General features: G+C 37.0%; 1 protein-coding gene across 1 annotated transcript in view; it reads right to left on the reverse strand.

The window, feature by feature from the left end:
• The window catches only part of LOC139671660 (cadherin-19-like), an 82,932-nt gene that overhangs the window by 42,199 nt on the left and 23,530 nt on the right, over nucleotides 1–17,203 (reverse strand). The window contains exons 2-4 of the mRNA XM_071554893.1: nucleotides 13,852–14,078; nucleotides 10,274–10,568; nucleotides 296–415 (exon numbers count right to left, since the gene is read on the reverse strand). Of these exons, the coding sequence (XP_071410994.1) occupies nucleotides 296–415; nucleotides 10,274–10,568; nucleotides 13,852–14,049 (613 nt within the window). The 5' untranslated portion in view covers nucleotides 14,050–14,078. The remainder of the gene's footprint in view (nucleotides 1–295; nucleotides 416–10,273; nucleotides 10,569–13,851; nucleotides 14,079–17,203) is intronic.

Raw genomic sequence — 17,203 nt, forward strand, 5'->3', positions numbered from 1 at the left:
TTGTTAAATAAGAAGTATTATTAGATGCATTTGTCAAATGGGGCACTCAAAACCCAATTCCTTTCTTTAACAAGATAATTTTCTAACTAAAATTTGGATTTCCTAGAAAGAAAGAATTTCAGTGTCCTATGGGAAAGAAAAAAATTATTTTCTTTATATCTAGGACCTATGTAGAGATGTAAGAGTGTAGAGTGGTATCAGTTGGTCTCTGTTTTGAAATGAAGAAAGACATTTTTACTTCCATGCATTTTATTAGTTTATGGATATTTTCAAGTTACAAGTTCATTTGTAGTACCTGTCTTTGGCTCCACAGAGAAATATGGCTGTCCCTGAATGAGACTGTAAATCAGACGGGCACTATTCCCATAAGAAGGATCATCACCATCTGTAGCTGTTACCTGTATGACCGAAGTACCTCAAAGAAAAATAAAATAGATTATGTCTATATTCTTCTTGTATAAATTATCTCATAATTACAAAACATAAACTCTTAAAAAACTTTTTACTATGCCAATTATATTAACAAACTGTCCTAAAACTTTGCAAGAGCAACTGGCACCATCTAAAATTTATCAGTAAAAAGGGAAAATATTTCCTTAGCAACCATTCTTATTACATACACATTTTCAATAAAAATAAAAATAAATAATGTATTATTTTTAGCACTATATTTATGTTACTTAAAATGCTACGTATATCATGCCTTTTTCCCTAGTTTCTGATATGTGAATGGAATATAGCAAATTGTTTCTTCTCCCTGTCTGTATTCTTCAAAGTATTTTACAGAATTTTCCTATATGAACAATAGTCTCTTTATCATCAGTAGGCCCACTGGTGATAAAGAAATTAATTGTTACCAAGAAAAGGAGGCAAAAAATATAACAAGGCTCTGATAAAATTTTTTACCCTTGACTCTTTAATGAGCCTGTCCCAGTGCAAAAATGATGGCAGAAGTCCCAGTGCAAAAGTGATGGCAGAATTCCCAGCACAAAAACACAGCAGAATCAAACTGCCAAGCTTGATTTTAACTCTAGTGGGAAGTTGTTTATATCCTAGATAGAAGATTGAGAGCAATCTCATGGCACCACCAGTAATGAATGTCCTTTAAAAGAAAATATTCACAGTAACATCATTTTCTAATCATTATTTTTGGTTTCTTTTTTTTCCTCACCTAAGTTCTGCACTAGAATACACACATCACTTCTTGTGAGGAACAGTGGGAAATCCAGATACTTTCTAAACATTTCTGGTATATGTTCACATGGTTGCACTTCCTTACCAATACAGCTGTATAGTTATGCTAGAGGTGAAAAGAATAAGAAACAGTAGAGTGAAAGGGAGTTAGACCAGAAACTCCTTTTTTATGGCAACTTCAAAGTTGATACTTGTCTCCAATAAAACAAATGTATCCATAGCTGTTTTCTAGCAGTTAAATCATTTTATGTTTAAACAGAAATTAAAAAGGCTTTTTCATATATGTTACATTCAATATTTAGATTATTTAAAAATTATTTTCTGCATTTTCTCTCAATTTATTCAGTAGCACTTCAAGTGATTCCATAAGACATCTTATCATCTCTCAGGTACAGAGTATAATAAACTGTTATTAATCTCCATGAACTTTTAGACCTTTATGTCCTTCAAAACCTATTTACAAAATTGAATATCTGATATTTACTTGTATTTTAGATGTGTGCATTGATGTATAAACGTATATCCAGATCCTGTTGCTCTGCAGAAATGTTAAAGATAAAATTACAGATTCATATTTAGTCAAGGCACATATATGCCTCAGATATAACAGAATTCCGTAATGAGACTGAAGGGTAAATGTAATCTTCAGCTACACAATTGTTAACTTTGTATCAACTCTGATTTGTAGAAATTGCTGTCACTATTACAGAAAACTCATCCTCTAAGACGATTTATCATAACTGGAATGCAACTGCTTTGAAAAAGAAATGGAGTGGTAGTTAGGAAGGGATCAAAAACTATGAATAATTCTGTAGGAATCATCTGTCATGAATGTCATTTTCTACTAAATAAAACCAACTGCCCACAACTATGTTTAGAAACAGACTTATTCACAGCAGCATATTTATAAAATTAGGTATAAAATCCAACATATATAGGACTGCAAAGTTATTGCAGCTTTTGTGTATCTCACATGTTTAAAAGTATAATTATTTTCTGTTCAGTTTCTAACCATTATAAAGAAATCTTGAATCTAAACCACCATTTACTGCTTCTGTAAGACCCAAGCACACTTTTCTGCTTGTCTTTTGATTCTTCCTGTGTATAGCAGCAGAAGATTGAAATTTGTCCAGTTGGGCTCAAAGAGATGCAGCTAGTGGATGTAATGGAAAGGTGAATAGGTAAAAGGCATCTAGTAAAGAGGGAGCTGACCTGGAGGGATGAAATAACAGATGTCCTGCACTAACAGGAGGGAGACTATTTCTAAATTTGGGTGAGAGCAGACCATGAAAAAAATGGGGTGTAACTTCTCACATTGTTTAGAACAAAGATTTTATGATCACTACATGAACCTCTGCATCAAGGATAAACTACACAGTAATCAGAAGAAAATTATTATGCCATGAAACCCTTATTTCTTCATACATTTAATGATCAGAAAAAAACCCTACACCAAAAGCAATCAACCAAAAAAAGCCAACAAGAAAAAAAAATCAGCAAAGCAAAACAAAGAAAGAAAAACAAAACTCACAAAAACCTGGAAGAAAACAAACAAGCAAACAAACATACAATGAGAAACAAACACAAAACATTTACTGAGTGGAATCATGGAATCGTGTTTACCTAATATTTGTATTTGAGTGACAGAAGTTGCAATGTTAATATTCTGCATTCAAAAAGTCCTAAAAGCCATTATTTGTAAGTACATGGTTTTGAGAAGAATAATTTATGAGATACAAATCATATCTTAAAATAATCGATGAACATATAAATACACTCACACAAACCCAAACAAGAAACCTCCAAAACCCTAGCTCCTGACATTTTAAGCATGACATGATATAATTCAAAATTGAACTTTTTGATTAACTGTATTGAAGACAAACTACTACTCTTTGTCTCTGCAGCCTTGGTTTTACCCTTTCGGGCAAAACATTGTAGTGCCATTTATATAATGCAGCTCATTAAGTATACTATGGGCCCCCATATGACAAATAGTTATTCATTTTTCTAACTAGAGCTTGCAATCTGTAAGGTCAGTAAGTACTGATAGATTATTGCATCTGACTCTTAACCACTCCATCAGATATACTGTATTTGTACAAGTTTAACAGCTATTTAGAAGACACTTACAGTAAAATCATACTAAGTGCCCGAGGGGAAAGCACAGTCCTGTGTTCTCAGAAGACAGTCCATTTGCTGACACACATTTCATTTACTGTGACACTTGCATATAAAACCCTAATAAAATTTAGTACTGAAGATAAAAGAGAGCTAATAAAGAATTAAAATATATTCTCATTTGTTGGCACCTTAGAATATATATTGATATTTGTAACTAACTTCAGACAAAATTATCTGGACCTATTTTCTGGCTTTGCTGTGGTTCTCTGAGAAAAGTGGCTAGCTCTGAATTATTCTTTCCTTGCTTTCTTAGTACCACACAAAATGTTCACTAGCAGTGGCCTACTTTCCCAAATATTAACCATGCTTCCTGAGAGTGTTTCCTGTGAGGAAATGACTAGGAGATCGAGCATCAGTGAACTGAGACAATGCTAGAGAACTCAGAACAGAGCAAAGGGTAGGTCTATGGTACTATATCACTTAAACTAATTCTGCTCTTCTTCTGCAAGAGTATGTTCTAGTTTACTGGGAGGAAAACACAGACACGATAAGCCTTTATGATATCAGTGTTGCAAATTTACATTGGTTCCTCTTTCTGTCTGCTGTGAGATTGTAAATTTCCTTGTAAGGTTAGTTTAGAATGCACAGTGAAATATAGTTTTACCTCAGTAAAGCAGTCCCTACCTTTTGAGAGGAAGGATAAGTGAGCCTAGAGAAGTACTCATTGTGTCTGCTCAGCTGTTTCACATGTTGGAGCTGACCACTATCAAGGTACATACTCCACTTACACTGTGTATTCCAGACATACGCTTTGGTATTCCAGTAGTGTTTACATGGAAAAAGCAGGTGAAAGAATGATCTCTCGAATAGCTATCACATTGGTGCTAAAGAGATAAAGTGTACAAGAAACAATGTAGAAAATATTTTAAGATCCAAAGGGTGACCTGGATTCACATATCATACACTTGATGGTCGCATATCTATGAGTTTACTATTTGAAGCCTTCTCCGGGGACAACCTCTTGTCGTGGGGGAGAAGCTTGCATGCCCTCATGAGATTGACAGCTATGCTGGAGGTGGTTTGTGCCACCAGTAGGGTTTCCCATGCCAGACAGGTCTCAGCTGAAGGGTCAGACAAAGTGTGTCCATGGGCAGGATGGGCTTGCTAGCCACCTGGCAACCATTCTAGGAGAAGGACAACTCCAACCCCAAACCTGGGCAGATGGAGCTCGCTTAGCCCTGTAAGGCTATCCATCTAAGAGAAGGATACTCTAACCAAACCTACGTCCTGAGGTATTCATTGTCAGCGTCCAAGCTCACTAGGCCGTGGCAGATGAACCTCAGGAGTAAAGGGTGGGGCCAGTTCCACACATGCTGTGCCTCACCTAAATAATCCATTGCACAGGCTCGAAGGGTTCACCCACATTGCAAAGCCCTGTAGCGACAGGCGAGGGTCAAAACCAGCAGGTGATAGGAAGCAACGGGAAGCTGCAGACCCAACGTGCCATGCAGGCGGTTCAGGCCATTGGTCATTCAAGACTTGACCCTGGAAATGGCAGTCTTGTGAAGCAGCATCCTGAATGACCAAGCAGCCTTTTCTAGGGACAGCACTGCTTGCTCCACATGGAGATGGGCCTAGCAAAGGTGACCTAAACAAAGCTCGTCTCCACACCCAGTTGGATAACCGCGGCCAACTGGCATCTTCCATGCAGTCAACCAAAACCAAAGAGATTTCAAAGGCATACACCTGCCTGCACAGGTGTGCTCAAACTAACACTTACATGTTGGAACATCAGAAGCATGCTTGATACTGGGGATAGTGGATGTCCTAGGCATCGTTCTGCTCTAATTGCCCACGAACTATCGCGGCTCAACATTGACATTGCTGCTCTCAGTGAAGTTCGTCTTCATGAGGAAGGCAAGCTTAAAGAACATGGTGCCGGATACACACTCTACTGGCCAGGCAAACCCAAAACCGAAAGACACCTTTCAGGAGTTGGCTTCATGATTAAAAACTCCATTGCCTCCAAACTTGAAAATCTGCCGACAGGTCATTCTGATCACGTTATGTCCTTACGCCTCCCTCTACACAACAAGCAACATGTTGTTCTTTTTAGCGTATATGCCCCAACTCTCCAAGCTGACCCAGCAGAAAAAGACAAATTAAGAATTGTGAAGCCTGAAAAGGAGTCCTGGGCAAGCATGGAGTTGGAAACTGCAACGACAATGGATACCTCCCGCTAGAGTTTTGTGCAGAACAGTAGCTCGCCATCAACAACACTATCTTTAAACAGAAAGACAGCCTGAAGACAACCTGGATGCATCCTTGGTCCAAGCACTGGCACCTCATTGACTATATCTCAGTGCAACAGAGAAAGGTCAGCGATGTCCATCATACCCAAGTGACGCCTAGTGCAGAATGTCAAACAGACCATTGCCTTGTGAATTGCAAACTTAACCTCCACTTCAAGCCCAAACCTAAGAGAGGTGGCATTCCAAGGAGGAGGTTCCAAGTTAACAATCTTCAAACAGCCACAGTGAGAGACAGCTTCCAGGTAAACCTTCAAACTAGACTTAAAGACAATCCCATAGATCCCTCTCCTGAAGCACTTTGGTATCATATTAAAAATTGCATCCTGCAGTCCTCTGAAGAGTCCCTAGGGTTCTCTCCCAAGAAAAACAAAGACTGGTTTGATGAGAACAATCAAGAGATCCAGGAATTGTTGAAGAAGAAGACCCTGAAAGCAGTGTCCAGACCCACACACCAGGTTCAAAGTCCCTTACTCAGTGCAGATTGTCGAATGCTTCTCACAGAAAAAAACCTTCATCCTTAAATGATGGTCTGAGCCCTTTCAGACTCTCATCAGTGCCCACTGTGTAGTCTAAGGCTCAGCAATTCAGCACATTACAGATCTGGTGAAAAATCCATTGGATGCAGCCCCTACTATGGAAGAGACACTTAAGGCCATACAACAGGTGAAAACTGGTAAGGCAGTTGGGGTTGATGGAATGCCACCCGAAATCTGGAAGCATGGAGTTCAAGCACTCCATGCCAAATTCCACGAGCTTGTTGTGCGCTGCTGAGAACAAGGGGAACTACCACCAGATCTCCGTGATGCAGTCATCATCACCCTGTTCAAGAAGAAAGGATTAAAATCAGACTGCTCAAATTACCGAGGTATCACTTTGCTCTCCATTGCTGGTAAAATGCTTGCAAAAATACTTCTGAACAGATTAGTACTCACTATCGCAGAAGAACTTCTACCTAAAAGCCAGTGTGGTTTCAGAGCCAATAGGAGTACCACAGACATGGTGTTTGTTCTCAGACAACTGCAAGAGAAGAGTAGGGAACAGAACAAAGGTCTCTATGTAGCCTTCATTGACCTCACCAAAGCTTTTGACACTGTGAGCAGAAAAGGCCTGTGGCAGATCTTGGAATGTTTAGGATGACCCCCCCAAGTTCCTCAAAATGATCATCCTGCTACATGAGGATCAGTGTGGACAAGTCAGATATGGTGATGCACTCTCTGAGCCCTTTCCAATAACCAGTGGTGTGAAACAAGGTTGAGTTCTTGCACCAACTCTATTCACAATCTTCTTCAGCATGATGCTCCAAAGAGCCACAGCAGACCTTGATGAAGAAAATGGCATCTACATCCAATATCGTACCGATGGACGCCTGTTCAACCTAAGGCGACTGAAGGCCCACACCAAGACCCTGAATCACCTTGTCCGCGAGCTGCTTTTTGCTGATGATGCCGCCCTCGTTGCTCACACAGAAGCAGCTCTGCAGTGCTTAACATCCTGCTTTGCAGAGACTGCTGAGCTTTTTGGGCTGGAAGTCAGCTTGAAGAAGACAGAAGTTCTCTACCAACCTGCTCCTCAAGAAGTCTTCCATCATCCCCACATCACCATAGGTGAATCAGAGCTTAAGTCAGTCCAGCAGTTCACCTATCTGGGAAGTATCATTTCCTCAGACGGTAAGATTGACAAAGAGATAAACAACAGGCTAGCAAAGGCATACAGAGCCTTCGGAAACTTCATAAAAAAGTGTGGTCCAATAAACACCTGAAGAAAAGTACAAAGATTAGTGTCTACAGAGCCATTGTACTGTCTACTCTTTTATATGGATCTGAATCATGGGTCATGTATTGCCACCACCTGCAGCTTCTCGAACGCTTCCATCAACTCTGCCTCTGTTCAATCCTAAACATCCATTGGTCTGATTACGTGACCAATGTGTCTGTTCTTGAACAGGCGGGGGTCAGCAGTACCGAGGCCATGCTGATGAGAACGCAGCTGTGCTGGGCAGGGCACGTCTCCAGGATGGAGGATCACCGCCTTCCGAAGATTGTGCTCTATGGTGAACTCGCCACCAGCTGCCGCAAGAGAGGAGCCCCGAAGAAGAGATACAAGGACTCTCTGAAACAACACCTCGGCCTTGGCCATATTGACTGCCACCAATGGTCCACTCTGGCCTCCAATCGGGATTCATGGAGGCACACCATTCATGACACTGCTGCTTCCTTTGAGAATGCACACAGAGTCAGTCTTGAGGAAAAAAGACAACACAGAAAGAACCGCTCCTTGCCAATATCGTCAAAGGATATGCAGCAAGCGTGGGTAATGCCCTTCCCAAATCTTCGTTCACGAAGCCTAGCCATGATGAAGATGATGACTATTTGAAGCAGTCTGTGTCAGAGAATCAGCACTCAGGGATCTTACTTCATTTTTCACCTATTCTGGCAAATGGGAGATGGTGTTATTTCTGATTATTTTACCTTTTTTTTTCATTTCATATATTTCTACATTTAACTGGAATATTTTTTATTTATAATATTACAGGAATATCACAAAGTAAATTAAGTTTTCTCCAACTGAATTAATCTTATTCTGAAATCATATGCTATTTTAGGAATTTAAATATATAATTGATGACATAGGAGATTGGCTAAAGACAGCTGAGCCTTTCGTTTTTAGGTTATCTGTTTATAGCAAACTCAAGAGAGTATAGAGAAAAATTTCCCACTTGTCAAGATCTTATTGACAGTTTCAGGTGGGAAAAAAGGCATATGAGAAAAGGTTAAAGTACGACCTTACCTAACTATTTAGATATATCTATATATCTATATATCTATATGTATATATATCTATGTCATCTATACCTATCGATCTCTATCTCTATCTCTATCTCTATCTCTATCTATATATCATTTATCTATATATGTATATATGTATCCATCATTAAGACAGAAAAATAAGCTGGAAGAAATTCACAAGTCAGTTGTTCATACACTTATGTGAATAGTTACAGGTCTCTGTGAGTATAGATGAAGCCCTACTAAATCATCAACTATTTTAAAAAATACTTTTAAAGAGACCAAGTGCCGTATAAACAATGTTTTACTACAGGAAAAAAAATTATCAAAGTCCTACAATTGTATATTCACAGATAATTCTAGACATTGAACTATACACATTTTTACTGTAAGCACAGAAAAAAAAATAAAAATGCAAAGGTCCTTTCCAAGACACCTGTCTTGTCTCAAAACTTGAATTAATGAGCAAGATGCAAAGGCTAGAAGAATCCTCTGAACAAGCAACTGATTAGAAAAAGTTATTTGACCAAGAGCTCAGATGCAGACTAATTCTGTCTGCATGGAAGAAAGTGGCAGTGAAGAAACCATCAGAACTGACTTTGCCAGTAGAAAGTGGTATAAGCAGTGTAACTAGCAAGTAAATTGATTAAATAGAGTTCTTTTGTAGGCCATTGTTGGTAGTGATCATAAACTGCTGCTTGCTGGCAGAAATTAACATATTAACATCACTTTTGATTAAACACCAGGCACGAATACCCTTTTCTTGCAACTGCTATTCTGGCTGGTAAAAAAAGATAAAGTTTATGTTTTACAGTGAAAGATTCGCTGATTTTGCCCTAAAAGTTGAATATGTAATGCTAATAAAACGTAGTTAATATTACATTTTATGAGCACTGATGTTATAACATTAAGGACCTCATTAATTCATACTGTTTAAAGTAGCACAATATTTAATTTCCTTTCAATATCAATTGCAAATAGAAATAGCCAAAAGAGATAGGGATAAGAATGAAAAGACTATTGGGATTCTCTCTGTAAGATTTAAAGAATCCAGTTTTCCTTTCATTTTGAAGATAGTTATTTGGAGATAGTGCCTATAATATGCCTGCTTATGTCAGCTGTATTGACTCTGGGTTCCTGAAGGCTTTAATTTTATGTGTACACATATTACTTATGCAAGTGTGTATGTACATACAGATGTATATATACACCTATACTTGTCAGATGTTGACTTTGATTTGTATTTGCTGTATTAAATTTCCAGATACATGACAGATCCTAGTACAGCTCTATTTGATCATGTAGAAGTGTGAATGAAGAGGTGCAGCGATGAAGTTGTTCCTCTTGACAGGAAAATTGCAATTCATGTGCTTAGGAAATCAGAAGGTAGTCCTACACTGAACTCTAATCCAAATAAGAAGCTGACTGATAGGAAAGAGATTTGGCAGTGTAAATAGGTAGACAACATACGGAGAATGAGGTGGTCATCCCATTTCCTTTGCAACCGACTATGGTACTCTACCTATTTCTACTGATAATGCTATATTTTTAAACAAGTACTAATTTCAAGCCTGAATCACTGATGGGAAAGACAACTGTCTGTAGTCAATCCAAGCATGTATCCAGAATCTGGAAAAGGGCTTGGACACATATAGGTACCTAAATACTTAACTACAAGGATGTTAAGTGGAGGTATTTATGACCTTCAAGTTAAGCACATACCTTTGCAAATTTTCAAACCTTGTTTATATCTCACTGAGAAGCAGTCTATAACATATGCACTTAAGATTCTCTATCAACACAGCTATCTAGAACAATAATATGGAAATAAATATTTTGGTTCATAACATATCATACCTTCAGGTGACATCTCTGGAACAGTAGCCACATAAGGTCCATCCAAGAACTGTGGTTCATGGTCATTGACATCTCGAACCTTGATAATGAATTCTGATTCAGGTTCAACAGGAAGTCGAGTGCTCCTATTAATTGCTTGTGCTTTCAGAGTGTAGAAAGGTTTTTCTTCCCGATCCAGCTTTTTTTTGGCATAAATTTTGCCCTTATACTCATCAATGGCAAAAATGCTTCCAGCTCCCTCCCCAGTCAGAATATATTCTAGGCTGCCATCTTGCTTGTCTAAATCTGATTTCAGCTGAAAGTATAAAACAGAAAAATAATTCACACTTTGGGAGGAATAAATTTTTGGAATATTCATTTTAGGCTTTATTTTCATTCTACAGTGAACCCTGTCATTAATGAGCCTTCTTGGATACTAACATTTAAAAGAAGGTATTGTCACATTTTCAGACAGCCATTTTAATTTTAAAGTACATTATTTAATTTTAAAGCATTGATATAACAGTCTCATAAATGCATGATAAACCTGGAGAGAGATGCTTCAACTACTTTGAAATGAAGGCAATGAATATAAGTACCCACTTTAGTTCATTGCTTTATCAGCTTCCATACAATTCTGCTGAAAACAAGGCAAAGGCCATTAAACATTACCTAAAGTTTTTATTATTGCAAATGACAAGTGTACTTTGTGAGCTTTATGTAATTTTTTTAACTTAGCAATACTAAGTGTAAATGTGAGCAACAGTGATGTTCTGTTTCTGCTGAAATATTAAAGAGATGAAAATCTATTCTGTGGGGTAAGCCTATATTATTTATTCTGAAATAAATTGATAGACACTTTCCATTTCCTTCCAGGATGATCTACATCCTCTGTTGTCTTGCTGAGCTGAACTTTATAATGATGAATCCTTTGATGAAACTGAGCCTTGGAGACAATTGTGATCCAGCTGAATTTGTTAATGCTAACAAAGCAGTTATATTAATATTAACAATATATAATAGAACCTTTAAAATAGCAATGACTTAATTTTTTAACATGTCATCATCCACAGTTGAATTTTATGGGAACAGCAATTTCTATCATATCATTAATTCTCTATTTTTCCTCTATTTGTTTTGGTTTTAGAACAAAATATGTCAAAATCTATAATAGGCTGGAAAAAAATGAAAACTTCAAAGTTAAAAAAATATTATTCAGCTTGTTTCTCTTATGAAGCAAAAGGTTTAAAACGCAAATAATATGCCTAACCATTGACTTCAATTATCTCACTGTTTTACTTCACTCGTGTTGACCTTGCAGGTCAGTGTACAATAGAGGGTCACAGAATAGGAAAGAAGTAACTGTGGGGGGTAAAGGGGCGATTTTGCTGTTGAAGCTACTCAAATACTTTGTAATAACTTTTGAAGTTGTAAAAATGATTTTAATGTTTTTTTGGAACAATGCTAATGTCTATTGAAGATTTACCTAATGATTAATTATCTGCTTGCATCAAATAGATACTTTATTCAAAATGTGATTGAGACACTGCTCTGAGATATGAGGAACAGTTTTGAGTTCCCGCTCTGAATTTTCTCCAAGTATTTAAGATCTAAAATATGCAGAGTTAATTACCCTTGCCATTACAAAAGAGAATGTTCAAGGCTAAGGAGTTTAAAAACATTAGAAATATAAACAACTTAAAGTCAAATATTTTCAACATAAGTAGCTGTGTGTTAAACATGGACCCTTTATAAATGATCTGGTCAAACTCATTTTAACACCATCCAAATATGGCATCGGGCTAAGGGGCAACACAGCGTCTTTGTTATCCACAAAACTTGGTTTCCTTGGCATGAACTGCAGGGCATGGGAGAGATGATGTATATCCATATTTTAAACTAACATGGGGTTCAGGTGGGACCACAGAATGAATAAAACCCTTAGGGTCTGGAAGCTTGACTTGGACTGGCTGCTTAGCATAACCTATGTTGAACAACTTCATTCAGTATCATTTATCTGCAAAATACTTCATGACCTTGAACATGCTGAATTAGAGGTCTCTTACCAATGACATTTGCTGAGAAAGCATACTAAAGGTTCTCTGTTTACTTGGGTTTCTTAGGCTAAGCACAAGAAAATATATGGTCGTCTTGTAAATGAGAACTGAGAACAGGAATTTTTGTACTTGTCCTCATATATCTGTCATTGAAGTGCTAATGGACACATTTATTTTTCTTAAGCTTGAAAATGGAAAAGGAGTTATGAGTTTATGTTAAATGAAATTTGAAGATTTAGCTCTGATAATGAAAAGAATTTTATATGAAATAGTGACTTAAAAACAGAGACTGTCTACCTGTGCATTTTCGTTGATGTAGTTTTCTTCAGGGCCTTAATTACTAAAAATTCATGTGTTGATCATAGACTACCACTTCATTTGCTGAAAGCGGAGTATATTGCACTCAGTAAAAAACACAAGTAAATTTGTCTGATTAGACAATGCTTACAATGCAACAAATTAGTGATAATCTTCAATAAAATTTCCAGTTTACCTGTGAGAAATAGAAAGGTGAGATCATGATATTACATGACATTCATGAAGTTTCTTTGCAGGAACCTGTTTTTGAGGTATTCTAAAATAATAGTTCCAAAAAATTAGACTGTGTCTACACTTGTTCTTTCAGAAGTGAGACATCACACTGCCATAGTAGTTACTTCAAAGGGGCTGGGAAAAAGTAATTAATGAATTTTGAACACTTCACCCTTTGGGCCCAATTAAATTTTAGTGCTAGTTAATTAGCCGTTAAGCTTTTTTTTTTCATTCATTCCTAGAAAGGGCCTTAAAGAAGAGCAAACTAGATTTCAAGATTGTAATTATTTCTAGTGTATAAAAATAAATAATAATAATAAATATGAAAATGATAGAGAGAGAAGAAAGGGGCAGATAAAGCTTCATTAAGACAATTATCTTAACACACATTTTTAAAGGAGGGTTAAAAATAATTGCTTTTTGTGCTAAACCTACATCGATCTAATGAACCATGCAGATTCCTGTAGTTTTCCAGTGGTAAAAGGATTTAGTATTAATCTGCTTCATTAAAAAATAATGACGGGTAAATCACCTGCTACTTAGTGTAATAGAAAATCATGCTCAATACTGTTTGTAAACTACACTACACTCAGTATGGTTGCTCTAATGCAGTGCCAAAAATAGCACAAACAAATTGCCAGATCTTGATAAATGAGTCCTTAACTTTCATTCAGAAGATAAAAAGGAACTTCTCAGTCTCATACTTTCATCTGTGTATGGAACTAGTTTTAGTAACAAAGTGGTTGTGAAATTTCCTTGACAGCAACCTAGGCAGAGGAAGGTCCTTGGTACTGCCATGGCCTCCGGCTCTTGGAGTTCTCTGACCTTCAGTAAGGTCACATGAAAGGAGAGATGTAGAATACCTAACTATAGTTTCCTGATTTCCTCTTTCTACCTTTCTTGCTATTTCCAGGTCACTGGAGATGTTTGGTCTTCCAAGTCAGGGCAGAAGCTGCTGATCAGCATACTAAAGCTAACCTTGTACTGTCCTTGAAACATTACTTATCGTACCTGTCCAATATAAACAGGATCCAGTGAAATCTGTTCCTCCGTTGCAAAAAGTGGTTCCCATAGCCAGCCACGTTTCACTCTTCGAACTGCTGTGAAAGACTGATCTGTGTTTTCAGCGCTGTGGCTCTGCATGATGAGAGAGCAGGGCCAAAGTTGAATCAGCATCACCATGAGAGGTAGCATTGGAGAGGAATTCATGCTGAAACCTTCTTTCAATCAATTTTATTCTGTAAAAGAGGAAAAAAAATAAATTTGACAAAGCATCATTTTTGTCTTTCCGCTTTATTTTTACCAGTTCTGTGCTAATGTAAGCACTGATTTGCAGTGTTAAAACCTCTTCTTCTCCCTAAAAGGAAGGACCTGAAACAAAATCTGTTTCTGATTAAAATAGATATTTTTTCAGAGTTCCTGTCATGAAAGTCAAGTGCTCAACTTTCCTTTATGAATAACCTATACAGGGAGTTTCTATTAAAAAAAAAATTAAAAAATCCTTCAATTCATCTTTCAGATTAAGCTGGGTAATTGTATTGTGTAGCCTATGAATAATTTGATTGGAATAATTGTGTGTTTCTTGTTAGCGCTCATTTTGAGCTGCAGTCACAGAACTGCCTGAAGGGTGAACATCTAACATTAGTGGCCCTGATGTCTGGCAGCTGATGAAGACATTTGTTTAACCTCTTCTTACCCACTTTCTGAGCTCAGCAAAATGCCTGGAAAAATGCCAGAAGTGGTAGGGCACCATGAAGAAGCAGCAGAAGTCTACAACTTTCTCCTTCCTGGCCGATAGAAATTGTCTTAACTGATTTTACCACCTCTGACATTGTTCTCTGCAATTAAACAGACAAAGGGATAATGTATCTTGAAAGATGCAGGTTTCTGTAGCTAGTTTCATTGGCACAAAACACTTTCATAAAAGGAAGGATTTCACAAATTATAAGCTGTTACTTTTCAGCAATTTTTCGCAGAATAAAGGAAACACTGATTTTTAAATATAATGCATCACTCAGTTAAGAATAGCCATCTTATATAAGGCAAAAAGAAAAAAAAATTGAAAATACTTACCACACATGTTTCAAGTCTTAAAACACTATTTGGCAATGGCATTAGCCATTATCTTTAAGGCTCTAGCCTCGAGGAATAACATTCCCTATGCAGAAGCAGTCTGGTTTGTGAATTTGCCACATACCAGTCAGCTTGTGCAGCACCATGAAAAAAAATATTTGTATGAATTTTACCTTAGGCCTGGAAAAAACATAAGTCTTATAGTTATCTAGGATAAAATACTAATTTATTTTAAGCTAATGATTTAAATAATGATTTATAAATAACCATCCTTATTCAAAGGGAAACATCATAATTTCTTAAAAAGACAGAGAGATAATACAGAAAACTATTTATTTTCTTCCAGCAATCTTATGTGACTTTGGACAGCAGTTTGTTAAAATGTAATCTGCATATGCATACATGGAGAGAGAAAAAAAAGATAAGGAAGTTCTAATAAAGTCATATAGAACCATAGATATTAAAGTGTACCTTCTAAATTGCTCATGTTTTCTAGTTTTTTGCTGAAAAGCTGTAATAGTGCAAGATGAGACTTGAATGGAAGGAATGTGACTTTGGTACTCTCTAGTGTCAGTTTCCTGCCTCTTTTCCTATAGCTGAAAGAGTAATATTTGTGGAATGGAAGGCAAGGCCAACAAAGCTCAACTTGGCTCTGAAATAAAGCTTGAATGAGGCTTAAAAGGCCTTGGAGAGTGTCTATGCAACGGGTGTGCTTAATGCTAAGCGGTAATCCACACAGAAACTAACCTTGAAAATGAACATTCATTTTATTGCAGCACATAGCAAAGGACAGACAACTCAAAAAAAAAAAAAGAAAGCTGAACAATCTAAGAGACCTTTCTGAGGAATCATAAAAAATGTATCTCAATATTCAATGCGAGGAGACAGGTGTTCAGTCTGGGCTATAGCAAATACTTCTGGCTACTCTTGTTTCAGGTGCTTGTTCTGACATTGTTCACCTTGTTTGACAAAGTATTTCAGGCTTGTAGGGCAGTACTTCACGCAGAGTGGATGCTACACAGTCATTATCAAACTCATCTGAGGACACCATGTATACACAGCATAGTGAGAGTACAGAATATGGGCACACTGGTCTGCTATTGGCCACATTTTTGCAATGTGCTCAGCAGTTAAATATGAACAGCAAAAAGAATACAGTTAGTATTTTTGTCTGTTTTGGTGTCTCTTTTTTACTAATTTATATTAATCACCTCTATTGGATTGATTCAAGCATCACATCTTGGACAAACTGAGCATAAATAAACATTTTTAGATTTTGACTTGTTGCACACACTGTATAAAAAGACTCTCAATTGAAAATACAGATGGTAGAAAAATTTCTGTAAAAAACCATAAAGATATGTAATAGATTTGAGAGCTTTATGCATCTCTGCTATATCAAACATACTCAATTTGCCTTTACTTTCAGGACCTTTCACAGCATGTTTGCTTCCAACATCTTTCTAATCATTTGACATTGAGACACTGCTTCCACCCTCTGGCCAGCACATGTGGCCATTCTTTATAAATCCAATTGTTCCCTTGTGAAATAATCACTTTCTTCCTGTTCCACTGGTTGTAGTTAACTCTCAGAAGTGGCTTCCATAAAATTCCCAGAAATTAATTTCTTACTCCCTCTTCTATTTCTAGCCTTTCCTTAACAAATCTAAATTTCAGTGTTACCTAATTTAAAACAGAAAAAAAAAGAAACTAAAAACCCCAGTGCTGTGTCTAAGAGGATTCTGTGCTGAGACTGCCGCCAATCACTGTGACTAGTATTGCCTCATTATTCCCTTTTTCTTCTCTGTCTTTCCCTACCCATCAGTTGTCTCTTGTTTTACACTCACATTTTGTAAATTAAATGACCTTTTACTCTGTATTATAATATTTAGCAGAAGGGATGATTAGGAAAAGCACTCAGATTTTGGTTACTATAGTGGTATGCACAAACTGAAAAAAAATAATAGAATAGTGTCTGATTGAAAAAAAAGGCAAATATATTTTCATGGATGAGCAAATAATCTGTCAGTAATAACTTCCTACGGAAAAGAGAGAAATGGGAACTACTCTTCTCCTGTTCTTCAGGAAGTATGTCTCCACTCTCAAGTGCAGTAGATTGCAATAACAGACACCCTAGGAACAGAGTAATGAAAACTTCAATAGCAGTTGTAACAGCTTTTAAAGCAGCATCTTCTTTTCATATCCAATGAAAAGCATGAGTTTCCTGTAGACTAGAACCAGATTTACCTTCCTGGCATGAAGTTGAAGAGTTCTCTGTTAGATTTGTTCT

The sequence above is a fragment of the Pithys albifrons genome, chromosome 4 (genome assembly GCF_047495875.1).
Source record: "Pithys albifrons albifrons isolate INPA30051 chromosome 4, PitAlb_v1, whole genome shotgun sequence".
In the NCBI taxonomy this organism is placed as follows: domain Eukaryota; kingdom Metazoa; phylum Chordata; class Aves; order Passeriformes; family Thamnophilidae; genus Pithys; species Pithys albifrons.